Below are 27303 nucleotides of genomic sequence, written 5' to 3'. Positions count from 1 at the left end.
AGTATATAGCTCCCCTGTGCTCCCCCATAGTGTATAGCCCCCTGTGCTCCCCCATAGTATATAGCTCCCCTGTGCTCCCCCATAGTATATAGCCCCCTGTGCTCCCCCATAGTATATAGCCCCCTGTGCTCCCCAATAGTATATAGCCCCCGTTCTCCCCCATAGTGTATAGCCCCCTGTGCTCCCCCATAGTATATAGCTCCCCTGTGCTCCCCCATAGTATATAGCCCCCTGTGCTCCCCCATAGTATATAGCCCCCTGTGCTCCCCCATAGTATATAGCCCCCTGTGCTCCCCCAAAGTATATAGCCCCCTGTGCTCCCCCATAGTATATAGCCCCCTGTGCTCCCACAAAGTATATAGCTCCCCTGTGCTCCCCCATAGTATATAGCTCCCCTGTGCTCCCCAATAGTATATAGCCCCCTGTGCTTCCCAATAGTATATAGCTCCCCTGTGCTCCCCAATAGTATATAGCTCCCCTGTGCTCCCCCATAGTGTATAGCCCCCTGTGCTCCCCCATAGTATATAGCTCCCCTGTGCTCCCCCATAGTATATAGCCCCCTGTGCTCCCCCATAGTATATAGCCCCCTGTGCTCCCCAATAGTATATAGCCCCCGTTCTCCCCCATAGTATATAGCCCCCTGTGCTCCCCAATAGTATATAGCCCCCGTTCTCCCCCATAGTATATAGCCCCCCTGTGCTCCCTGATAGTATATAGCTCCCCCATAGTATATAGCTCCCCTGTGCTCCCCCATAGTATGTAGCCCCCCTGTGCTCCCCAATAGTATATAGCCCCCGTTCTCCCCCATAGTATATAGCCCCCCTGTGCTCCCCAATAGTATATAGCCCCCGTTCTCCCCCATAGTATATAGCCCCCTGTTCTCCCCCATAGTATATAGCCCCCTGTGCCCCCCCATAGTATATAGCTCCCCCTGCTATATAACATTGAAAAAAACAAACACTTTTACTCACCTGGGTCCACGCGTTCCTCTTCTCTTTCCTCCTGTGGCCGCACTTCCTGCGGTCACAAGAGGCTGCACTCCCCTTACCCTCGCGCCGACGCTCTAGTGACGTCGGGCGCTAGAGGGAGAGCGCGGCCTCTTGTGACCGCAGGAAGTGCGGCCACAAGAGTGAGTGACAGGGAGGGAGCCAATGGCCCCGACGGGGGCAGCGGCGGACGGGGGGGCCCTGCAGGGGGCGCCATGGAGGGGTAAGTAGATTACCCATCCATGGCGCTCCCCCATGACTGGCTGGTGGCCGGAGCCCTGTGCGACCGCATTGGTCGCACATAGCAACGGCCGGCCTGCTCGGGGGGGGGCCCCTTTAACCAGTGGGCCCGGTGCACGTGCACCATGTGCCCTCTGGTTAAAGCGGCCCTGGGTACAGTCAGTGGCGGATTATAATGTGGGCGGCCGCCCGAACCGCTCATATTATAATCTGCCACTGAATGCCGCCCCCATGAAGATAGCTGGTGGCGCCGCCTGAGGCAGACGATTCAGGTCGCCTCATCATTGCGGCGCCCCTGATCTCAATAGAGCACCGATCTCATGGATCCGTGCTGTGTTATACAGCTACACTGATCTCTATTGGGGGGGGGGGGACTTCTAATTACTGTATAAGTTTTAAAAAAAAGTGTTTCCATTAATAAATAACCCCCTCCCCAAATTATAGTTTAAATCACCCCCCTTTTCACATTTTATAAATAAAAATAAATAAATAAACATGTTTGATATCGCCGAATGCGTAATCGTACGAACTATTAATTTATCACATTCCTGATCTCGCACGGTAAACGGTGTAAGTGCAAGACCGTCGAAAGTGCAAAAATTGTGCATATTTGGTCACATCAAATCCAGGAACATTGTAATGAAAAGCGATCAAAAAGTTGTATATGTGCAATCAAGGTACCGATAGAAAAAACACCTCACACAGCCCCATAGACCAAAGGATAAAAGCGCTATAAGCCTGGAAATAGAGCGATTTTAGGGAACGTTTTTTTTTCTGTAGAAGGTTTTATTTTTTTTAAACCCATCAAATAATATAAAAGTTATGCAAGTTGCATATCGTTATACCGACTTAAGGAACATGTATAACATGTCAGTTTTTCCATAGGACAAACGGCGTAAAAATGCATATTTTATGCAAAAATTAAGTCTGCCATTGCAAAGTACAATTAGTGACGCAAAAACTAAGGGCTCATGTGGGTCTCTAGATGAAAAATTGCAAGTGCTATGGCCTTTTAAACACAAGGAGGAAAAAACGAAACGCAAAGACGAAAATTGTCTCCGTCCTTAAGAGGTTTAAGGGATTGTTCACCAAAACTGGTCCATGTATGTCCTGAAGGAAGTGGTGTATTCTCTCCAGTCTTCCAGTACTTATCAGCTGCTGTATGTCCTGTAGGAAGTGGTGTATTCTCTCCAGTCTGACACAGTGCTCTCTGGTGCCACCTCTGTACATGTAAGGAACTGTCCAGAGCAGGAGCAAATCCTCATAGAAAACTTCTCCTGCTCTCCAGAATGAAAAGAATACACCACTTCCTGCAGAACATACAGCAGCTGAAAACTACTGGCACGTTCTGGCACCAGTTGATTTGAAAAAAAAAATTTTTTTGTTGAACTACCCCTTTAATTTACCCGACGCTAATATCTCAAAGACAGATATCACATGATGGCTCCGGATTCAATGTCTTGATGGGCCAAACCTATATTGCCAACAGGGGCGTGTGTGTGTGTGTGTGTGTGTGTGTGTGTGGGGGGGTTCTACCTAATGGTAATCAGATGGTTTCATGTTATATAATACTTATATCAACTGCCTTAAATATCCAGCCTACCCCCTGCTGACAGTATACCATATGTGGGAGAATACAGATGTCGGGAAAATTCCTCTATACTAGTTTAACTGGAATCAGCAGGTCTGTATGTCACTGTGTAAGCTGTGTAAATCTGTCCATGCTGCCGGTAATGGAGAGACACTCACTTATCCTCACTGGTCATATGTTATGTCATCGTGCAGTATAAGACGGTAGTACAAGTCTACATTCCCCAACTCCCCACACAGCTATCCATCCTGTGCACATTGTGCCTGCTCAGACATAGACCACATAGGTTACATTGCTTCTATTCCATTTTAATGACATCATGAGTGGGATTTCCACATGTACTATTACTGTAACAGTGTGTTCCAGGGAGCAGAGGAGGTGAGATTTACATGGGACTGTGTGTTGCAGTTACAGGGTAGGTGACTCTCCTTCCATGCGCCCTCCAAGAACAAATACAGGGAACAACACACAGGAGAATGGAGGACACAGGTCGGACTTATGAGCATGCAGGAGCTGGTTGTTGACCACAGATTGATTCATTACTGCAGCAATGAATCAGGCTAGAATATTCTTATAAGGAGGATATAATTTGCACTAGGGTAAACAATGAAGCAGTGGCTGTATTATAGCCAGGAAAGAACACTATGCAAGGGCACAGTGTATGGCGCTGTTATACCCTGGGGGCACAATATGTGTCAGTATTATACCTAGCGGGGACAGTGTGTAGCATTGTTATGTCCTGGGGGCACAGTGTTTGGCACTGTGCTCTCTGGTGCCACCTCTGTCCATGTAAATGTCAATAGAAAACTAGTGGTACAGTGTATGGCACTGTTATATCCTGTGAGACACAACATGTAGCATGTATCATGGGGGCACAGTGTATGGCAGTATTACACCCAGGAGGAATAATGCGTTCCAGTATTATGTCCTTGGGTACTTGTATATAAAAAGGATATGACTGAACTGGAGCGGGTGCATTAAAGGGCGACCAAGGTCATTATTGAATGGGTTGGTTACAGTACCAGGACAGGTTATCAAGCTTGGGGTTATTTAGTTTAGAAAAAAGACGTCTTAGGGGCAATCTGATACAATGTACAAATATATGAATGGACAGTACAGAGGTCTTTGTAGTGATCTTTTTACTCCTAGGTCTGTAACCATGACAAGGGGGCATCCTCTAGTCTAGAGGTAAGAAGATTTCACCAACAGCACAGATGCGGATTCTTCATGGATATATGCATATCTGTGCTGTCAGTTTTTCTTTTGCTATCCGCTGCACATGTGTTTACACAGGGAGATGTGTGGCTCATAATAAATTTTGAAGCCTGCTCTAAAGACATGATCAGTCAAGTATCAGGTGTTTTCACTCTCTTTGGCTGATCCCTACCACTTTTACATGGTCCAATTATCTGCGAATAGGTGTTTTTGGGAACACATGGAAAATGCCTTTTAGGCTTGTTTTACACTTCACTTTTATTTTCTTCCTTCTGTTGGTGTGGTGGTGGGTAGATGGTTGAGGTATTGTTTGTGGGCTGGAGGGGTTCATGCGCCAGGGATGATTTTAGGTCCCAGTTGGCCTTGGAGGGAGATCCTTCTGTGGTGTCCCACCACAAGTATTTCATGTCTCTCCTTTGCACCTGTAAAAAAAGCTTCTTACTCCAGGTTAAAGTACAAGTGCCATGAAAAACTTTTTCTCAGTAATTGAAGCACATTACAAAGTTATACTGTATAACTCTGTAATATGCTTCAATCACCTATCTACCTCCCTTCCCTGTATTTCCCCCCCTCAACCCCCCACCAGGAAGTGTAAGAAACTCACAGAGACCTAATTACTGTTGTCACCAAGCGCTTCTCTCAGCTTCTTCTTGTGACAATATGTCATCAGCAGGAGGGCTTCTCTAGCTCCTGTTACACCAGCCTCCCACTCCCTTGCCTTGTCAGGTGACTTAGCTTGCTCAGCTCCCATTGGCTGAACAACTGCAAGCCATCTGAGTCCATGTCACTTGCTTATCTTTCCTAGTGACATGACTCCTTCACTCACTGAGTCCACTCGGCAGCAGGAGAGAGTATGAGGGGAGGGGGAGTCACCTGACAAGGCAGGGGAGGGGTTGGCTGGTGTAACAGGAGCTAGAGCAGCCCTCCTGCTGATGACTCATCGTCACAAGAAGAAGCCAAGAGGAGAGCTTGGTGACGACAGTAATTAGGTATCTGTGAGTTTCCTTCACTTCCTGGTGGAGGGTTGAGGGGGGAAAAGACAGGGAAGGGAGGCAGATAGGTGATTGAAGCATATTACACAGTTATATAACTTTGTAATGTGCTTCAATTACTGAGAAAAAGTTTTTAATGGCACTTGTCCTTTAAGTGGTGATGAAGTGTACTCTAAAGTTTCACCACTAGATGTCAGTATTTTTTTATATGTATGCTCTTATGTATTGTGCAGCTGAAGTTAGGAATGGGTTACTGTTTTTTGTGTACCATGTGCCTTTGCTGACCTATAGGAGATGCTCTTTAATTCTAACCTATTATCTTTCTTCTTTCTTTTGCACACATTCCTTTCCACCACTCACAGGGTAGATTACTTGTTTCCTGAAGGAAGTAGTTACTTGGTGTGAGGAGGTGTAGCTTTAGTCTAGGAGTCTTATCTAGATTCTCATGGGAGAAGGACACAGAGCAAGCGTGCCTGCTGTAGCCAAGCCAGGGCCCAACTCCTGCCAGGACCCTTGTCTGGGACAACAGTTCAGTGTGTTTTCAGTTAGTCCAGTCTACTGTAGTCTAGTCAGAGACAAGTATATGCAGATGCAGCTAGAGCCAAGCAGGTCTTTCAGTATTTTTACTATATCTACTATGTAGTGCTAAACACTACAAAGGGAGAAGAGTCTGGGAACATTCTAGCCCACGCCGAGAACCAGTCTAAAAAGTGCAGTATCCTGAGACACAAAGAGGAACTAGCCTGGATAGAACAAAGCTACCAGAAGATCTACGTATCCTGTCTTGCAGTTCAGGTAACTGGGACACCCCCAGAAGCTTAGCTTCACCTAGGTAACCACGACTGGGTCTTTTATCACCCTAGGACAATGAGTCACTCGTGACTGTAGGGCACAAGGTGGTCAGACCAAAGTCTATACACAGGTACAAGTGACCTCTCACTACAGTATATTTCTTTCGTGTTCTGGCAGAGTACATTGCTATATTGGGTTAGGACTCCTTCGACCAACTCCTCTCCTCTATGCTACTCTACTCTGAACTTCACAAGCACCGCTACAACTACCTCTTCTTCTTCTTCAAGCAGCACCACTAAGTTTAAGCACTAAAGTCTGTGTGTAGATTTATCTATTTCTACAAAAGTGTATTTTACTATTAACCCCTTAAGGACCGGGCTAATTTTCAATTTTGCGTTTTCGTTTTTCCTCCTTGTGTATATAACCCCTTAAAGGGGTAGTGCGGCGCTCAGAAATTATTCACAGAATAACACACATTACAGAGTTATACAACTTTGTAATGTATGTTATGTCTGTGAATCGCCCCGTTCCCCGTGTCCCAACAACCCTTACCCGTGTACCCGGAAGTGTTGGTGCATTATACATTACCTGATCCGGGTCGAGGGCCGTCCGCCATCTTGTGCCAAACGTCATCTTCGGACAGACGGCCGAGTCGCGGCCACCCGTCCCCCCTCCGCCGCGTCACAACTGTGCTCAGCCGCGATTGGCTGAGCACAGTTATGCTCAGCCGCGATTGGCTGAGCACAGTTATGCTCAGCCAATCGCGGCTGAGCATCGGATGACGCTGCAGAGGGCGGCCGGCATTCGGGACAGTCGGAGCTGTTCACCGGCCGCCCGAAGAAGACGTCACTCGCTGAAGATCGGAGACGGGTGTCGGCACATGACAGGTGAGTATAGCGCACCACACTTCCAGGTACACGGGTAGGGGTGGTGGGACACGGGGAAGGGGGCCATTCACAGACATAACATACATTACAAAGTTGTATAACTTTGTAATATGTGTTAGTCTGTGAATATTTCTTTACCGCTGCACTACCCCTTTAACGGCCGCATGACGGGTATACCTGTCATGCGTCGTTAAGGGGTTAAGAGACTGCTTAGTAAAGCTGTTTATACTACAGACCTAGAGAAAAAGGAGTGGCTGCCCCTCACACCTATGGTTTACACTAATGTCTCTCGGCTTTATAAAAAAAAAAAATAACACCAGAATGTTTGTATATAATTTGATCAAACCATATTGCTTCATGTACCGCGTGTACATTTTCTGGCAAGTCTCTATTGTAAAACAACACTGTGCCAGTCAGTAACCACCAACCCCGCAAAGCAAGCGCCAACAGTGGAGGGGGGGCCACAGAATGGCCCTGCAACTCCACTGTGACAGGACCGAACCCCATTGACCCCCCCACAACCCCAGGCCCCGCTGGTGGAGAAGGTGTTGTTTAAGAGTAGGGACTCATTTGTGCCAGAAGACCTGCACGCGGTACATGAGGCAATATGGCGTAATCAAATTACCACTACCGTTCAAAAGTTTGGGGTCACCCAAACTATTTTGTTTTTTCCATGAAAAGTCACACTTATTCACCACCATACGTTGTGAAATGAATAGAAAATAGAGTCAAGACATTGACAAGGTTAGAAATAATGATTTGTATTTGAAATAACATTGTTTTTACATCAAACTTTGCTTTCGTCAAAGAATCCACCTTTTGCAGCAATTACAGCATTGCACACCTTTGGCATTCTAGCGATTAATCTGTTGAGGTAAGCTGTAGAAATTGCACCCTACGCTTCTAGAAACAGCTCCCACAAGTTGGATTGGTTGGATGGGCACTTCTGGCGTACCATACGGTCAAGCTGCTCCCACAACAGCTCAATGGGGTTCATATCTGGTGACTGCGCTGGCCACTCCATTACCTATGATAGAATACCAGCTGCCTGCTTCTGCTGTAAATAGTTCTCCAATCAAGCGCTGTCCACTGGGTATGGCATGGCGTTGCAAAATTGAGTGATAGCCTTCCTTATTCAGAATCCCTTTTACCCTGTACAAATCTCCCACCTTACCAGCACCAAAGCAACCCCAGACCATCACATTACCTCCACCATGCTTAACAGATGGCGTCAGGCATTATTCTTCCAGCATCTTTTCATTTGTTCTGCGTCTCACAAACGTTCTTCTTTGTGATCCAAACACCTCAAACTTGGATTCATCCGTCCACAACACTTTTTTCCAGTCTTCCTCTGTCCAATGTCTGTTCTTTTGCCCATCTTAATCTTTTTCTTTTATTGGCCAGTCTCAGATATGGCGTTTTCTTTCCACTCTGCCCTGAAGCCCAAAATCCGACAGCCGCCTCTTCACTGTAGATGGTGACACTGGTGTTTTGTGGGTACTATTTAATGAAGATGCCAGTTGGGGACCTGTGAGGCGCCTGTTTCTCAAACTAGAGACTCTAATGTGCTTATCTTCTTGCTTAGTTGTGCAACGCGGCCTCCCACTTCTTTTTCTACTCTGGTTAGAGCCTGTTTGTGCTGTCCTCTGAAGGGAGTAGTACACACCGTTGTAGGATATCTTCAATTTCTTAGCAATTTCTCGCATGGAATAGCCTTCATTTCTAAGAACAAGAATAGTGTCATGAATGGAACTTTGGCGCAGTCCTCGGTGCGTAAGGTACGACCGAGACTGCGATTTTGGCCATAATCTTCCATTTATTCGCTGTTTTGTTTGCCTTGTTTTTGCCCTGTCTGAACTGTGTCTTATTTCTTCTGGTCTGCTAATTGTTTTCCCTGCCCCACCCGTGTCTGTGCTGCAAAGTTTCCTCTGGTCATGTAACAGTTAACCTGCCTTGCCTTAGTGATTGACAGCTGGTCCCTCCAATCATCTTCTGGACTTGGTTCCTGGTGTCCTATTTAAGATTTCTGTTTCTGCCTGTGCCTTGCCGGTTATTGACTTAGTCTCTGCCTGCTTGTGTGTTCTGTTTTCTGGTTTCTCCTGACTCCTGCTTAGTTTCTTTTGAGCTCGCTTGCTTGCTGCCTGCCCCCGACCTTATTGCCTGTTTTCTGATTACTCTTTTGGATCCTGATTTTGTACCTTTGCTGCCAGACCGTTGTGACCCTGATTGTTGACTATTCTTATTGTGTTTGTTTGTTTGTTTTGTCTTGTCTATTGTATCACGTATCCAGGCCAGGGATCGCCGTCAAGTTGTCCGCTGCCATTTTAGGGCAGATTGCGGCAATTAGGTAGGGACAGTGGGCGGGGCTGAGCTCAGGGCTCACTGTCTCTTTGTGTTTGGTGTGACTGGTCGTGACAAATAGACTGTCGAGTTTTAGATGAAAGTTCTCTTTTTCTGGCCATTTAGAGCGTTTAATTGACCCCACAAATGTGATGCTCCAGAAACACAATCTGCTCAAAGGAAGGTCAGTTTTGTAGCTTCTGTAACAAGCTAGAATGTTTTCAGATGTGTGAACATGATTGCACAAGGGTTTTCTAATCATCAATTAGCCTTCTGAGCCAATGAGCAAACACATTGTACCATTAGAACACTGGAGTGATAGTTGCTGGAAATGGGCCTCTATATACCTATGTAGATATTGCACCAAAACCCAGACATTTGCAGCTAGAATAGTCATTTACCACATTAGCAATGTATAGAGTGTATTTGTTTAAAGTTAGGACTAGTTTAACCCCTTAGAGACCCATGACGTATCTGATACGTCATGGTGCCGCGGGGGGTGTTCAGAGCAAGGTCCCACCGGGACCCCGCTCTGAACGGCGCTGATCCTGGCTGACATGTGCAGCCGGGCAGTGCCTCTATTAGCCGGCGCGGGTCCCGTTGCCACGCCGGTTAATTAAGCCTCTTAGTGCAGCTGTCAAAACCTGACAGCTGCACTTAGATGCTGTGCTCTCCCTGGTGTCTAGTGGGACGGATCTCCCCCCCGCAATGCGATCGCTGGGTGGAGATACGTTCTTCTGCCCGTGCCGGGCCTCAGCATCGGAATGACGCTCATCCCGGCTCGGCAATAGATTGCTATGGCCTGCAGCAGGCCATAGCAATCTATGACCGATCTGATGGATCTTTGCTGTGTATATACACAGCATTGATCTCTATGAGAGATCAGTGCTGTTTATATACAAGTCCCCCAGGGGGACTTCTAGTTAAAGTAAAAATAAAAGTAAAAATGTTTTTTTATTAATAAAAAATCCCCTCCCCCATTAAAAGTTCAAATCAGCCCCCTTTTCCCATTTTATAAATATAAATAAACAAATAAATAAACATATTTAGTATCGCCGCGCGCGTAATCGCCCGAACTATTAATTAATCACATTCCTGATCTCGCACGGTAAACGGCGTCAGCGCAAAAAAATTCCAAATTGCAAAATTGCGCATTTTTGGTTGCATCAAACCCAGAAAAAATGTAATAAAAAGTGATCAAAAAGTCGTATATGTGCAATCAAGGTACCGATAGAAAGAACACATCATGGCGCAAAAATTAACACCTCACACAGCCCCATAGACCAAAGGATAAAAGCGCTATAAGCCTGGGAATGGAGCGATTTTAAGGAACATATATTTGTTAACAATGGTTTGAATTTTTTACAAGCCATCAGATACAAAAAAAGTTATACATGTTACATATTGTTGTAATCGTAACGACGTGAGGAACATGCATAACAAGTCAGTTTTACCATAGGGTGAACGGCGTAAATGCAAAACTTCCCAAAATCAAAACAAATTCCTTTTTTTTTTTCAATTTGACAGCGCAAATGATTTTTTTTCCAGTTTCGCAGGTTATGTTATGGAAAGATAATGCCTGTCATTGCAAAGTGCAATTGGTTTCACGAAAAAAAAGGGCTCATGTGGGTCTCTAGGTGAAAAAATGCAAGTGCTATGGCCTTTTAAACATAAAGTGGAAAAAGCTAAAGTGCAAAAACGAAAATTGGCTTTGACCTTAAGGGGTTAAAGTTACCTTCATTGAAAAGTACAGTGCTTTTCCTTCAAAAATAAGGACATTTCAATGTGACCCCAAACTTTTGAACGTTAGTGTATATTCCAACATTTTGGTGTTGGTTTTTAAATATAGCCAAAAGGCATTATTGTCCAGGTTTGTATTTTATGTCCTCCCCTTTCTATGTGGCTACCACTCCTCCCTTGTAAAACCCATGTGACCCCAATCAGCAGAAAGCACCTGTTCACATATGGTAAGTACCTCCTCTTTCTCCCATTCTACCTGCTGGTGCATTGGTGAGTAGTAACACCTTGGCTTGGCGGCTGCCTTCACCAGTGGCGCCAGGGATGTGTAGGGTCCCATGGGGTTTTATCCAGTGATAGTGGGGTTGCAGGGCCATTCTGTGCCACCCTCGCTTGTTGGTGCTTGCTTTGTGGGGTTGCCGGTTGCTGACTGGCACAGTGTTGTTTTAGAGTGGGGCTCATGTGAACCAGGAGACCTGCATGCGGTACATGAGGCTTATGGTTTAATCAAATTATATACCAACATTCTGGTGTTGGTTTTTAAATATAGCTGAGAGGCATTAGTGTAAACCAGCCACTCCTCTTTCTCTAGGTCTGCACGTTATATTTTTATACCACTGGGACTTGGTCATCCTTTCCTACGCACCAGCACCTATACACACTAGCTGCACACCTTGGGTTACTTTTCCCCTTTCTGTGGGTGGCGGTACAGATAGTCCGAGTGGGTCATTTGCTACTCAGGACTGCCGTGATAAGAGCCCAAGGGATCCATCACAACCCGGGAGGTTACCGACCATTTCTGGGGAACACAGCCAGCCACAATACAAAGCAGGTAACAACATCACACCTGTCTGCTGGACTAGCACTGACACTACCATCTTTGGCTGAGCTGACACAACCACCAGTAATAACATCACCCGGTGGGTCACCACACTTGCTTCTACTATTGTATCAATAATGTGTCGCTCTCATATTAGGAAACAAACACATTCACCTGCGTTGCTGACACTAGATTCCCTTTAGAGCAATAACACCAAATATTGAAGCCTATAGACGGCATACAACCTTGTACAAAATAAAGACATAAGAATTTCAAGCTTACAGTTTATTACATCCATAAGTGTGTATATATATATATATATATATATATACAGTATATATATATATATGAGTGTTATCCGTGTGATATTGGGGCAGCTTCACATGTAAAAAGTCATATCATTTCATCACATGTTGGCTACACAAGCGATGTTGAAGTCAGAAGATCTACACAGTTCGTAGCATTTGCAGTCAAACAGATTAACGTAAAGCTCTAAAATACTTATTAAAAATATAAAAATACAAAAAATAAACCCATTCACTGGTTAGTTCTGTCTGTGACAACAGGTTCTTTATGAATATGTCCTTGCAGCCTTTCAAATTTCACAATGATGTGGAGACCCCATTGCACAGATTTTATATTTAAATGAATGTGTTATGTTTTATAGTTCTAAAATGATGTCCTGATGTCATCGATAGCAGCCAAAGCATCATTTTTCCTGATGTAGAGCTCCAATCCCTCTCCTTTAGACAGCTATAAAATATTCTGGCAGCTATATAAATCCTGGTTACCACCCGTCACCACTTGGAGGTGCTGACTGTGAATACATTCTAAGTTTGCAGTGAGCTCCCCTAGTGGCCACCACAGATTATGACAGGAAGACAGATACTTTATTTTAATTTAGCTTTTTACATATATGAAATTTTGTTTCTTCCCATACCCTGTAAATACCATTTAGTCATCATGTGAATGTGTTACCCTACAATATATCGAAGTCGTCCATTGAGTTCTTGATAACAGGATGTGGAAAAGATACAATCCTTAACCTGATTTTGGTTTGTGACCAACCCACATTGTTCTTATCCACATATCTTGAGATATCTTGTCCCATAGACCATCCAATATAGTTTAAGCTTTCCAGTCTAGCATCTTGCATCCAAAATGTTTGCAGGGACGCCGTTGTGGTCACTTGTGCCATATAGCCAAAAACCAGATCACGAGGAGCCCAGTTAGTAGGGATGATCACCACTCCCGTCATTGACCAACTACAGCATCGTCCCTACCACTTAGTCTATAATGATTTCAGTCCTTCAGGATAATCAGCAAGGTCCATGTCTTCAGTGTTGAGTCGATCGTGTGCATCCATCACAATTGATGCTAATAGTTATCTTTAGACATCATTGTCCTCTTTATTAACAATATGTGGTATTACAAAGAAAAAATATTAATATATATATATATATAACTGTGCTTTCTCAGGTTCTCAGTTTTCTTGTAAAGTCCTAGAGCTCCGGACTCCTATAGTTATGGGTTCTCTCTGCTGTGGTATGGGTAAGGACTTCTTCTGAAGCAAGTGAACTGCTTTGCACAGACTCTTCTACCACCTGGACACACTTTGGCTGGGAATGGACAATCATCTTTACAGCTGTTGGACAGAATTTTAGAATATTAGAACGTTCTAAGTCAGGTTTCACCAATTTCCCTACCAAACTAATAAAATTAGACATCCCCAGGCAATGTCAATGGAAATTCCAAATGGTTTATTTGCAGGACTTATGCTACGTTTACATGGAACGAAAATCGTTCGAATTTTTGCAATAACAATCGAAGAGTGAGATATCGTTCAGTTTAATCTTTCAACATGTTCTCAAATCGTTGTTCTTCGTCCGCTAAAAATTTGTATATCGCTTCATGTAAACAGTCTTTCAAAGATTCAACCTATGTGAAAAATCGGTTTAAGCAATCTTGAAAATGATCGCAATAACGATTTTTCTTACAAATTTTCTGAAGATTTATTCAAAGCGATAATTCGCCCAATCGATCGTTTAATGATTTTGAAGCAACGATTTGGTTTTTATAACGATTAGCATGTAGACGAATAAATCGTTCGAAAAATCTTTAGAAAATTTGTAAGAAAAATAGTTATTGCGATCGTTTTTAAGATTGCTTAAGCCCATCTTTCAGGGTGAATCTTTGAAAGATTGTTTACATGAAGCGGTCTGCGAATTTTTAGCGAATGAAGATCGACAATTGAGAATATCAAGAATATGTTGATCAAAATGAACGATTTCTCGTTCGTCGCTTGATCATTCGCTGTGTTTACACGGAACGATTATCGCTCAAATGCGATTGTTATTGCGAAAATTTGAATGATAATCGTTTCGTGTAAACGCACCATTAAATGAGTAGAAAGCTTTTAACCCTTTGAGGACCAGGCCCTAAATGACCCAGTGGACCGCGCAAATTTTGTTCTTTGCACTTTCGTTTTTCCCTCCTCCCCTTCTATGAGCTCTAGCACTCTCAGTTTTCTATCTACAGGCCATGTAAGGGCTTGTTTTTTACAGGAATAGTTGTACTTTGTAATGGCGTCTTTCATTCTACCATAAAATGTATGACGGAATCCCAAATATATTATTTATGAAGATATAAATAGGTAATATCGTAAAAAAGAATGTAATATGGTAACGTTTGGGGGGTTCCTGTGTCTACGTAATGCACTATTTGGTAACAGTGACATGATACTATTATTCTATAGGTCAGTCCGAACACAACCATATGCAGGTTACACAGATTCTCTAATGTTATATATATTTTTTTAATGAAATCCTTTTTTTTGGCAATTAAATATTAATAAAATGGGCCTATTGTGACGCTTATAACGGTTTTATTTTTTCACCTATGGGGCTGTATGTGGTGTCATTTTTTCTGCCATGATCTCTAGTTTTTATTAATACCATATTTGTGAAGATCGGACATTTGATCACTTTTTATTGATTTTTTTTATATATGATGTAACATAAAATCGATAATCCGCGCACATTTTTCTCTCTTTTTGTCTACGCCGTTCGCCGGTTGCAATGACGCTTGTTATATTTTAATAGATCGGACAATTACGCACGCTACGGTATATTATATGTTTATTTATTTTTATATGTTTTATTTATATAATGGGAAAGGGGGGTGATTTCAACATTTATTATGGGGTAGTGTGTTGGTGTTTTTAACTTTTTTTTTTACACATTTGAAGTCCCTGCAAACAAAAAGTATATTTTTGGGAACCAGACAAAACACAGGCACTAGTTGACTACATTTGGTGTATGGGCGTGCTATAGGTATTCTCATGTAAACCCGCTATTTAGCCACAAAGCATAATGGGAAAGAGTTCTGTCTCATAGAGGGGAACTTTGAGAGTCATACTTTAGTCTATGACATCCGTTTAAGGGATTATCCCAAAATAACTTATCACCTATCATCATAAGTATCTGATCAATGGGTGTTTGACGACTAGGACCCCGATCAGTAACAAGATTGGATATTCCCTGTCCCCTGAATAAATTGACAACTTTTTTTTATTCACTCTCTATGGCTATGTTCACACAACGTCCAAAAAAGGAAAAAAGCGTTTGTTTTTTGGGGGTTTAAAAAGACATTATTGCATAATTTTTAGTGACTTCATTAAAATGCATTGAAGTCTATGGAATAATGGACGTCTTTTTCACACATTGTATTGAATGACGGACGTCTTTTGAGGCGGACACATTTACGGACACGTCCGTTATTCCATAGACTTCAATGCATTTTAGTCAAGTCAATTAAAATAATGCAATAACGGACGTCTTTTTAACCACAAAAAGCGGACACTTTTTTCCTTTATTGGACATTGTGTGAACATAGCCTATGGGAACTACTGTCATGGGTGAGTATAGCCACTGTGGATAGGCAATACTAATAAGTGTTCAACTTGAAGGGATTGTTAACCAAAAAATGTTTTTCATTAAAATCAACTGGTGCTAGAAAGTGCCAGAGATTTGTAATTTACTTCTATTAAAAAATCCCCAGTCTTCCAGTACTTATCAGCTGTTGTATGTCCTACAGAAAGTGGTGTATTCTTTCCAGTCTGACACAGTGCTCTCTGCTGCCACCTCTGTCCATGGCAGGAACTGTCCATAGCAATAGCAAAACTTCTCCTGCTCTCCAGACTGGAAAGAATACACCACTTCCTGCAGTACATACAGCAGCTGATACTGGAAGACTTGAGATTCTTTATTTGAAGTAAATTACAAATCTCTGGAACCAGTTGATTTTAAAGAAATTTTCTTTATAGGTAATAGGTAATCTGTCACAGGTAATCCTCACCTGCAGGTTTCAGGGTGAAATATTTTCTTCTTTTCGCAGCAGCTATCCAGACTCTCACTGCATTCATTACAGGTGCAGTTCTCCTTATTCAGCAGAAGGTTTCCAGGACATTTCAGCTTGCAGACACATTCGCAACTGTCTTCAAACTCCATGTGTGCGCCGCATAGGGCCAGCTCTGAGCAAAAAACAATGTATATTATTGAAAGGCTAAACATTAATCAAGTTATAGACAAAAGTGTACTCCTTAAAGGGGTACTCTGGTGAAAATCTTTTTCTTTCAAATCAACTGGGTTCAGAAAGCTATATAGATTTGTAATTTACTTCTATTTTAAAATCTTAAAGTGTCACTGTCGTTCTAACTTTAAAAACCTAAATCAACAGTAGATGGGGTATAAAGAAGTTTTGCAATATAGATTCATTATTTTTTATTTTTTTTAGTTATCATGTAATCATTTAAGTCTTCCAGTACTTATCAGCTGCTGTATGTCCTGCAGGAAGTAGTGGTTTTTTTTCCAGCCTGACAGAGTGCTCTCTGCTGCCACCTCTGTCCAGAGCAGGAGAGGTTTTCTATGAGGATTTGCTGCTGCTCTGCACAGTTTCTGACATGGACAGAGGTGTCAGCAGAGAGCACTGTGTTAGACTGGAAAGAATACGCCACTTCCTACAGGACATACAGCAGCTGGTAAGTATGGGAAGATGTGAGATTTTAAAACGGAAGTAAATTGCAAATCTATATAACTTTCTGACAAAGGTTGAATAAAAAGATTTTCACCGGAGAACCCCTTTAAGTAGATAACTGATGCCTGTTATAGGGGTTATTCCATCTCCAGTAATAGTATATTGCTCAGATATCACTTTCTGATCAGTGGAGTGTCCGACTGCTGGACCCCCCACTAATAGTTATAATGAAGGGGCGGGCTGTGAAGGGAATTACAGCTGGCCCCATTTACTTGAGTGACAGCTGGTGGCTTGAATAAACAGTGAAGGTGCCACAGTACTAAAGCGGTACTGCACTCCCCCCCCCCCACCCCCACCAATTAGAAAGTAATGGCATAATCTAGCAGGAAGGAGATACAGATAGAGACCCCCTTTAAAAGTAAGAAGTATGTCTATCTTATACCAGTTACATTGGCATCATAACGTATTAACAATGCAACAACTAATAAGCAAGCAGATATACATAAATACACACTGATATATCAATAAGCTATAAAGATGATGAAAACTTTCATAGGTTCCAATGTATTACCAAAACTGCAATGGCAGCTAAACAGAAAAAATTGTCCATCTGTTAAAAAATACATTGTACGAACTGGTGAGAAGAGTACCTTCCCTTCTTCTGATAAGTGGAGTATCCTTCTCAAGCACACACTCACACTTGGTACTGTTCCACTGGAACCCAGAAGGACAATATCTATTTTCTTGAAAACAACTGAAAAATAAATTAATAAATAAATAAATATGAGGATTCATACATTGTCCTGTTGTTCAACTGGTTAGGAAATTGTCTAAATAATTCTTTAAAGTCTTGTTACAGAACCTGGAGAATGCACACAATGATATCTCACCTATGGGGTAATACACACAATGATATCTCACCTATGGGGTAATACACACAATGATATCTCACCTATGGGGTAATACACACAATGATATCTCACCTATGGGGTAATACACACAATGATATCTCACCTATGGGGTAATACACACAATGATATCTCACCTATGGGGTAATACACACAATGATATCTCACCTATGGGGTAATACACACAATGATATCTCACCTATGGGGTAATACACACAATGATATCTCACCTATGGGGTAATACACACAATGATATCTCACCTATGGGGTAATACACACAATGATATCTCACCTATGGGGTAATACACACAATGATATCTCACCTATGGGGTAATACACACAATGATATCTCACCTATGGGGTAATACACACAATGATATCTCACCTATGGGGTAATACACACAATGATATCTCACCTATGGGGTAATACACACAATGATATCTCACCTATGGGGTAATACACACAATGATATCCCACCTATGGGGTAATACACACAATGATATCTCACCTATGGGGTAATACACACAATGATATCTCACCTATGGGGTAATACACACAATGAGAGCTCACCTATGGGGTAATACACACAATGATATCTCACCTATGGGGTAATACACACAATGATAGCTCACCTATGGGGTAATACACACAATGATATCTCACCTATGGGGTAATACACACAATGATATCCCACCTATGGGGTAATACACACAATGATATCTCACCTATGGGGTAATACACACAATGATATCCCACCTATGGGGTAATACACACAATGATATCCCACCTATGGGGTAATACACACAATGATATCTCACCTATGGGGTAATACACACAATGATATCTCACCTATGGGGTAATACACACAATGATATCTCACCTATGGGGTAATACACACAATGATATCTCACCTATGGGGTAATACACACAATGATATCCCATCTCTGGGATAATACAGTGATGTCTCAATTCATGGTAGGCAAATACAGCCCATGGGGAACAACGCAAATTCAGCTTGTTACTTTCAGCCCATTGAAGTCTATAGGGTTTCATGCATTTAAAGGAGAAGTCCAGCAAAATTTTTTATTAAAGTACTGTATTGCCCCCCAAAAGTTATACAAATTACCAATATACACTTATTATGGGAAATGCTTATAAAGAGCTTTTTTCCCTGCACTTACCACTGCATCAAGGCTTCACTTCCTGGATAACATGGTGATGTCACTTCCTGGATAACATGGTGATTTCACTTCCTGGATAACATGGCGATGTCACTTCCTGGATAACATGGCGATGTCACTTCCTGGATAACATGGTGATGTCACTTCCTGGATGACATAGTGATGTCACTCCCTGGATAACATGTTGATGTCCTTTCCTGGATAACATGGTGATGTCACTTCCTGGATAACATGGTGATGTCACTTCCTGGACAACATGGTGATGTCACTTCCTGGATACATGGGGATGTCACAACCTGACTCCCAGAGCTGTGAAAGCTATGACTGCTGGAGAGTATGATGGCAGAGGGATACTGAGGGACACAGGGCACTGGAGGGACACTGAGCATCCCCCGCCATCATCCTCTCCAGCAGCCACAGCCCGCACAGCTCTGGGAGTCGGATCGTGATATCACCATTTTATCCAGGAAGTGACATCACCATTTTATCTAGGAAGTGACATCACCATGTTATCCAGGAAGTGACATCCCCAAGTTATCTAGGAAGTGACATCACCATGATATCTAGGAAGTGACATCACCATGTTATCCAGGAAGTGACATCACCATGTTATCCAGGAAGTGACATCACCATGTTATCCAGGAAGTGACATCGCCATGTTATCCAGGAAGTGACATCACCATGTTATCCAGGAAGTGACATCGCCATGTTATCCAGAAAGTGACATGACCATTTTATCCAGGAAGTGACATCACCACATGATGTGTTACTTTGCATGTGTGAGTATGATTGCCAGTCATGTCCCACACCCATCAGGGAATCCCTATAGAAAGTTCCAACCAATGGGAGGTCGAGTTGTCTGTCCTATTATCCAGGTGTAATAAATACAGTGATGTCACACTGAAAAGAAAAAGTCCACAGTGATGTCACAGAAGGCTCCTAGATTGGCACTCCCTTTCTGGGCCCATACAAAAAAAAACTACTACATACTTCTCTACGCTCTCTGACTTTCTGCTAGTTTTGGTCAGCTCCTGGCACTGTCTGAAGTCACAGGCTGCTCAGCCAATCACTGGGATAGTGCCACAGTGCTGTTCCAGTGATTGGCTTAATGACCTGTCACCTCTGACAGTGCCAGGAGTGCGTCGAGACTAGCAGGGCATCAGGGAAGATTGTTTTAGGGCCACCTGATGATTTAGGGTAGGGAGCCATGCTTGATCTAAACTCTACACTATATCTAGATGACTGTTCTTTTCTATGGTTAAAACAACGCTCTAACAATTATTCACTTTTTTTTATTATTAGGTAAAAATAACAATGGCTTCCTGCCAAACCACTGCCAGACACGAGCCATGCCTTGCGTTACTTACATCTAAAACCAAAAATCCTCTTGTTACTGCATTTTTGTTTCTGACGTTACGATATATATCCTACTGTCATCCTACCTCTGCATCGAATTAATTCACCATCAGAGACAAATCTCATCTTATTTAGTCTCAGACTTGTGTAATTTTTACATCGCAGGAGATCAGAGTAAAACAGAACGAGTTAATAGGAACCAGACGGGGCTGAAACATTCATGTTTATCATTCCTTCGTCCACACTACTCATCACGGAAAACATGCTCCACCATGGCTCCGCACATTTGCCAGCCCGGGGACAAAATGAGAACAATGTGGATACACACCTGATAGGACCGTAACCTCGTGCCTTTGTACATAGCTATGTGAACTATTCCCCATATTGAATCAATTTCTATTTACCTCGTAAAACCCTTAACTAAAAGCGAGAAAGAAAAAAAGAAACTGCAGACCCCCCTGGTGATTCAGGGTACAAACACATGTGTTGTGGAATGCAGACAATAATGTCCTTGTTTTTTTTTTTTCAGGAATTTTTGCTTATTGTGTAAGAAGTTTCATTAGACACGCAGCGCTCTGTTACATTGTGCAGACGCTCTGTAGATTATGGAGCATACTATAGCGATGAGGAGATCAGTTTTGAAACTTTGCTAATAAAAGTTTTGCATAATCAGATAGTTTAGAAAACTTTGTATATTTGTAGCATGCTTAGGCTTCAGTTTCATATTTTATTATCTTTGCTTGGAAATATTTTTTTATTGTTATTTTATATCCATATTTGCTCCAAGTCTAAATTCTTTGTGTGTATTGCTGTTATCTGTGCATACCACATTGGACTGGATGTTTTGTTTCAGTTTTTTGCAGATTGCATTCTTTCTTGGTGTACTTTTTTTTTTTTTTTAAGACATAGCACTGGGTATTAATATTGCTCCACTGCTGTCTTATCTTGAGTTGCTCCATAGTGTCAGCTGTGAAATACAGTATACTAAGCAGATTAGATATTGTATAGTAGTATTTCTTCAACATAATTCCTGGAAATCCTTGGCTGCCTTGAAACCTGGTTATGGCTTGCCCATAAGGCTAGAGCTACACAGCAACTTTGGCTGCAACTCAGGTCATGGTGTCAAAGATCATCGTGTCACTCTCCATGACTGTGCTGCATCACAGCTCCTTAAAGTGTCACTGTCGTTACAAAAAAACTTTTGACATATCGGACCACGACCGATCAAGTTTTGATCAGTCCCGGTCCAAGTGTTCAGACCCATACTGGTTGGGAGAACGAGCGGCCTGCAGTGTGTTCACTTTCCACTCTGAATTAGAAAAAAAGAGTCCGACTTGGAACTCTATGGAGCCCGATTCTTTTTTCTAACTTGCTGCACCAAGGTCCTCTCCCGCCTCGTTCTCCCGATCAGTACAGGTGTGAACACTCAGACCCCAACCAATCAAAACTTTTGACACATCCAAAGTTTTTTGTAATAACAGTGACACTTTCAGGCTAAGTTCACACAATGTTTTTCAGCGGCCATTATTTGGTACTGAAAACCACATCCGTTATTTCGAGCATCAAATAACGGCCGTTGTTTAACATTATTCAAGTTAAGGGTCGACGTGGCTGCTTTTTTCAATTGTTTTAAATTTGCAGACTGAATCTCCAGATTTTGTTGGAGATCCACATGGAATTTACAGCTTAATCCATGGCAATACACTTTCTTCCAGAGACAGCACCACTTGTGTCTCCAGTTTGGGTGCAGGTATTGTAATTCAATTCCATTGAAGTGAATGGAGCTTAAAGGAGTACTTCAGCACCCCCCCCCCCCAAGAAAAAAAAAACGGGACCAGACAGCTTATTAACACATTAAAGTTATATAACTTTGTAATGCGTGTTAATTAAGCAGAAAGAGTTAATGGCCGCACTACCCCTTTAATTGCAAACCCCACCTGACCTGGAGACAAGAGCGGTGCTGTCTCTGGAAGAAAGTGGCCATTTTTTTCTAACAACTAGATAACCTCTTAAAAAAGCCCTGACATAAAAGTATCTATCCTATAAACTGATCAAACAGATGGTTCTAATTCAAAACACTTTTGATAATACTTACAACCTTCCCTGCAGGAGCAAACTCTCATACAGCTTCACTGAAAAAACATTATGGCTCTCGGAAAGTAGTGACACAATTTATGTTTAAAAAAAGTATTTATTTAAAAAAAAAAGCAGCAAAACATAGTGAGAACTATATAAAATTGTTACTTTACAACCTGTAGGAATAAAGTTACTGTGTCAGTTATACCGCATGAAAAACAATGTAAAAAAATAAAATTTATACAATAAATTATAGCTAATCAAAAATCATGACAACTCGAAAAAAAAAATAATTCATACATCATTAGTAAAGGTGAGCGAATCGGTCCAGCACAAACCAATTTCGCTCCAAATTTCATATTATTCTTAAAGTGAATTTATGAGAATTTACTTTAGTTGCATTGCATACAGGATCAGGAAATCTTATCAAAAGAAGGGCACTGTCACCAATAAAAAAAAAAAAAAAAAGTCTGGTATGTCCATGGCTAGGTTCACACACCATCTTTTTTTGGCGGTTTGACAGCTGTCTTTTTAGATGTCCATCGTTTTGAGGCCATATACTGTTTTTTTTTTTTAAATCACCGACGTAATATGGCCTCAAAGTGACTGACGTACAAAAAGTCATCCGTCAAACCGCCAAAAAAGATGGTGTGTTCTCTCCAGACTCTGTGTCAAGATGGCTACACAATGTTAGTCTATAAGGCCTCTTACCCCACTCTTTCTCCTGATCACTAAAGGCCCTATTACACGATATCGGCCATTACGGCCGGTAATCATCTCTTGTAATAGAAGACAACGATCAGCCAACATGAACAATGTCGGCTCATCGTTGTCTTTCAACATGTTAAAAGACAAACGACTAAGATAGAACCAATCTGCTGGAGGGGTGGCAGCAGACTGCTGCTATCTTCTATGGGCTGCCCGGACGATCTAGTGATTACCCGGGCAGCTTCCCCGCAGCTCCCCATGTTAAAAGTTTTTTTTTTTTTTGGTGACAGGTACACTTTAACAAAGTATCAAAAGCAAATACAAGGAGAATCCCAAGTTTCTCATCTATAAGAAGAATGTTATTGAAGTGGAAAATATAATGGCATGGTTTTATCAGCTCTTAAAATAAATGTTCCATACAAAGCATAATGAATGCCAGACACTGAGTCAGTCACCCTTTTAAATAGATTTGATAAAGTGTTTCCTGAGTACTCTATGCACTATTAATAGTCAGAAACAGGCAAGGTACCGAAGAAATCTACAAATAATTACCCAGATTCTGGATAGCGCACTGATCTACGGATGATGGTAGGCGGATGACGTGAGCCGGTGGATGAACATTTGCAGCTTGTGTGATTGGCGACCTTGATAGTTACGGGTTCTGGTGCTTGGGTCAAAGGGACAGAAATTTGAAAAACCTAATGGAAAAAATATTGTGATTAGTTATGAGAAGGTGAAAGTTTACTTGTACAAAATTTATACTATGACATTATACTGCGGGTTTGCATCAGACAAACAGACAACCCTAGGGTTCTTACTAGATCCAAGGGTCAAAATTACCATTACTATTAAATATTGTTATGATCCCAGACATACTAGGATATCTACTAAATGATGGCTACAGTTTTTAGAGTAGGAAAGGGCATGAATCCGCAACTACCTAAATCCAGCAGGGAAAAAAAAACTTTGCCGCAGTCTGAGGACCCCCAACATCCACCATCAAGAGACAATGAGGGGGGTTGTTAAAGGGTTAATGGGTAATACAAGTATCCTTTAAAACTTGTCAGAAGAGCTGACCAGTCCTCTTCATCTGTACAGTGCAAAATAATAATTTTTCCAAGGTTTCCATTACCTGAGACTCAGTAGGTTTCTGCTGTCCTATCTCAGGGTAGCATAAAGTAGTGACAGAGAAGCTGAACAGAATGATGGATCACTTACATTATTCTGTGCAGCTGATCCAAAGATCTCCTCCTGAATAACATGGACAATAAGTAGTCCTCTCCATTATGTGCATGAGCCCAGTAGTCCTTGATATTCATGAGAAGCAGAAAATTCCGCCCACCAGCTGCTGCCCTCATTTAAGGAACCATATACCTAGTGACAGATTCCCTTTAACCTTGCACTCTACTCTACTATTCAGTGAGTTTTGGTTAAAATAAATAAATAAATAAATCTACTACAGTATGGTTAAAAAGCCATTGTATTGTATTGCAGAGAAACCCCTCATTTTAATACATTGGTGGGCCCAGTGCACAGCCCTAAAGAGCCCCCCCCCCCCCCCAACCCAGCATTATCAGAATCAGAGCTCCACACACAGTATAATGCCCTCACACTGTATTAAGAGCCCCAATACATACGGTAGTTACCTTATAAAGATATCACCAATGATACCATTACATAATACCGCCACACCATGACCACTATCACTACAGACCCTATAACAGTTACATCCATTTACTCACAGGGGGCGTCTTTTCTGATCAGAGTCTTTCACCTTTTCTTTCTTTCCATCCAGCGTAGCCCCCTTTAAGTCTTCCCCCAGCTGTGAATCCTCTTTTTGGAATCTGCCAGAGAAACATTTTAGGCTCCAACACATACAGTAGTAAGGTCCCCTGTACCACTATACAGTAGTTACCCCCCTATGTACCCCTATATAGTAGTTACCCCCTCTGTGCCCCTATTTAGTAGTTATACTCCAACTTAATAATTAGGTATGCTCTGTGCCCCAATATAGTAGTAAGGTCCCTTATTTAATATAGGCACCTCTGTGCAGCCCCAATGTTAGTATAGACCCGTGTGCTGCCCCAAGTAGTATAGACCCCCTGTTTGCTGCCCCCAGTAGTATAGAAAGCAGTGTGCTGCCCCCAGTAGTATAGACAGCTGTGTGCTGCCCCAGTAGTATACAGGCACCTGTGTGCTGCCCCCAGTACTATAGACCACTATGTGCTGCCCTTAGTAGTATATAGACCCCCTGTGTGCTGCCCCCAGTAGTATATAGACCCCATTGTGCGTCCCCTAGTAGTATATATATCCCCTGTGCGCCCACCTAGTTATATATACCCGCCTGTGCACCCCCAGTAGTATATAGCCCCCCTGTGTGCTCCCCGAATTATATATACCCCCCTGTATACCCCCCCAGTTATATATACACCCCTATGTGCTGTGCCCGTTATATAGCCCCCCCTTTGTGCTCCCCCTCCCATATAGCAAATAACAAAAAAAAAAACACGTATACTCACCGGGGTCCGCACGTCTCCTCTTCACTGCACTCTTGTGGCCGCAGGCAGTGCTTTGCCTGTGGTCACAAGAGGCCGCTCTCCCCCCTCGCGGTGTCGTGCTGAGTGACGTCACTTGAGCGCCAATACCACTACAGAAGAGCGGCCTCTTGTGACCGCAGGCAAAGCACTGCCTGTGGCCACAAGGATGACTGACAGGGCGGGAGCCAATGGCACCCGACCTGTCAGTGCCACTGCTGCTGCCTGTACCTATGAGTGTTCAGAGCGCTCATAGCTACAGTGCACAGCGCAGCAGCAAGCGGCATGGGTAATTTACCCATCCCGATGGCGCTCCCCTGGCAGGCTTCTGGCCGGAGCCCTGTGCGACCGCACTGGTCGCACAGAGCGAAGGCCGGCCCTACTCAGGGTGGGCCCCTTTAACCAGTGGGCCCGGTGCACGTGCACCATGTGCCCTCTGGTTAAAGTGGCCCTGCCGCCGGATCAGACATACGTCAGAAAGCTGCCTGTTGCGTTTCTTTCTACTTTTCTGTCTTCACCTGGTGTGGTGCAAGAAGTTGGAGCACAAATTACAGTACTCTATAGCACCTGTTGAAATTAGGTGCCTATCATACAATCTGTGTTCCAGTTTCATTTGTAATACAATTGGAGTGTTACTAGCGCTCTGAAAAACCTCTAATTCTCAGCGTTTATCCCCTTACATATCATAAGGAAATCATGACTGTGGCATGTAAGGCGTTTCTGGTCATTTGTTTCCCCATCAGCATGCCAAGGACAACATGGTTTGGTGTTGACGGGCTTCCGAGGCAGCCAGGGGGAATATGAAGGTCAAGGTCTGTCACGTAAGTGTGCATACCCGTCTGTGTTACCCCGACACGTGAACGATAGTAGTGCTGTGTGTCATATCTGAAAATGGAAGATCACTTGCCAAAGTCTACTTGTGAAACTAATAAGCTTAAAAAAGATTAAATCAAGTATAAACTATAAGTATAAAGTATGAAATAAAAAAATACCCAATTTAAAAAAAAAAAAAAACATCTCTCCCCTTTCAGAAAAGTTGTAATTTAATAAGGCAGTACTGCCATTTATGTAAACTTTTGAAATATTGCCTAGACATGTCAAAAGTTTAGCTCACACCAGATCTTAGTCCGCTGTGATCAGGAGTTAGGGCCCTATTCCACCGGCTGATTATTGTTCGCATCGTTAATGATTAAAGATCTCAAACGACCGCTATTGCGAAAGACCTGAAAAGGTTCACTCATTTTCATGGAACAATAATCCTTACTTATGATCGCATTTGCGATTGATTTTTCTTCGCTATTGCATTCGAATCTACTGCAAAAGACCGAACGACATCTTATTCAATGCGAACTATTTGCGAATGTTTTGCGAATGAGCAACGATAAAAATAGGTCCAGGTCTTATAAAGCGATCAACGATTTCTCGTTCGGTCGTTAATCGTCAACTGCATTTCAACCGAACGATTATCGTTTAGATTCAAACGATTTAACGATAATCTGAACGATAATTGTCCGGTGGAATAGGTCCCTTACAGACTATAGAATGGCTGGCTGGGGAGTAGAGTGTGCTGCCACTCACTTTACCCAGCTATAACTCTTCATTGCAGCGGGTCTCAGGGCTGAGACTTGGTACGAGCTAAACTTTTGACATCAACATGTTGAATGTTTTTATAAATGACGGTACCACTTTAAAGAAGTCCGGTGAAAATTTTCATTAAATGGGTTATCTAGTGCTCCAAAAACATGGCCACTTTTGCACCACTCTTGTCTTCAGTTCAGGCGTGGTTTGCAATTAAGCTCCATTTACTTCAATGGAACTGAATTTCAAAATCCACCCAATCTGGAGACAAGAGAGGAGAAAAGTGGCCATGTTTTTGTAGCAATGGATAACCCCTTTAAAGTATTG

The 27303-nt window shown here is 42.6% G+C and overlaps 1 protein-coding gene and 1 long non-coding RNA gene across 2 annotated transcripts in view; one reads left to right on the top strand and one right to left on the bottom strand.

Moving 5' to 3' along the window:
* The window catches only part of LOC138767866 (uncharacterized), a 31827-nt gene extending 10796 nt beyond the window's left edge, over positions 1–21031 (top strand). Inside the window, exon 3 of the long non-coding RNA XR_011358865.1 lies at positions 20027–21031. This is a non-coding gene — a long non-coding RNA (uncharacterized lncRNA). The remainder of the gene's footprint in view (positions 1–20026) is intronic.
* VEGFD (vascular endothelial growth factor D) overlaps positions 11911–27303 on the bottom strand; it is a 48024-nt gene continuing 32631 nt past the window's right edge. Inside the window, exons 4-7 of the mRNA XM_069945707.1 lie at positions 23417–23562; positions 17285–17388; positions 15957–16131; positions 11911–13245 (exon numbers count right to left, since the gene is read on the bottom strand). Of these exons, the coding sequence (XP_069801808.1) occupies positions 13125–13245; positions 15957–16131; positions 17285–17388; positions 23417–23562 (546 nt within the window). The 3' untranslated portion in view covers positions 11911–13124. The remainder of the gene's footprint in view (positions 13246–15956; positions 16132–17284; positions 17389–23416; positions 23563–27303) is intronic.

This window comes from Dendropsophus ebraccatus, chromosome 11 (genome assembly GCF_027789765.1).
Source record: "Dendropsophus ebraccatus isolate aDenEbr1 chromosome 11, aDenEbr1.pat, whole genome shotgun sequence".
NCBI lineage: Eukaryota > Metazoa > Chordata > Amphibia > Anura > Hylidae > Dendropsophus > Dendropsophus ebraccatus.
The sequence above is the reverse complement of the archived record's forward strand: the minus strand, read 5'-3'. Positions and strand labels throughout refer to the sequence as shown.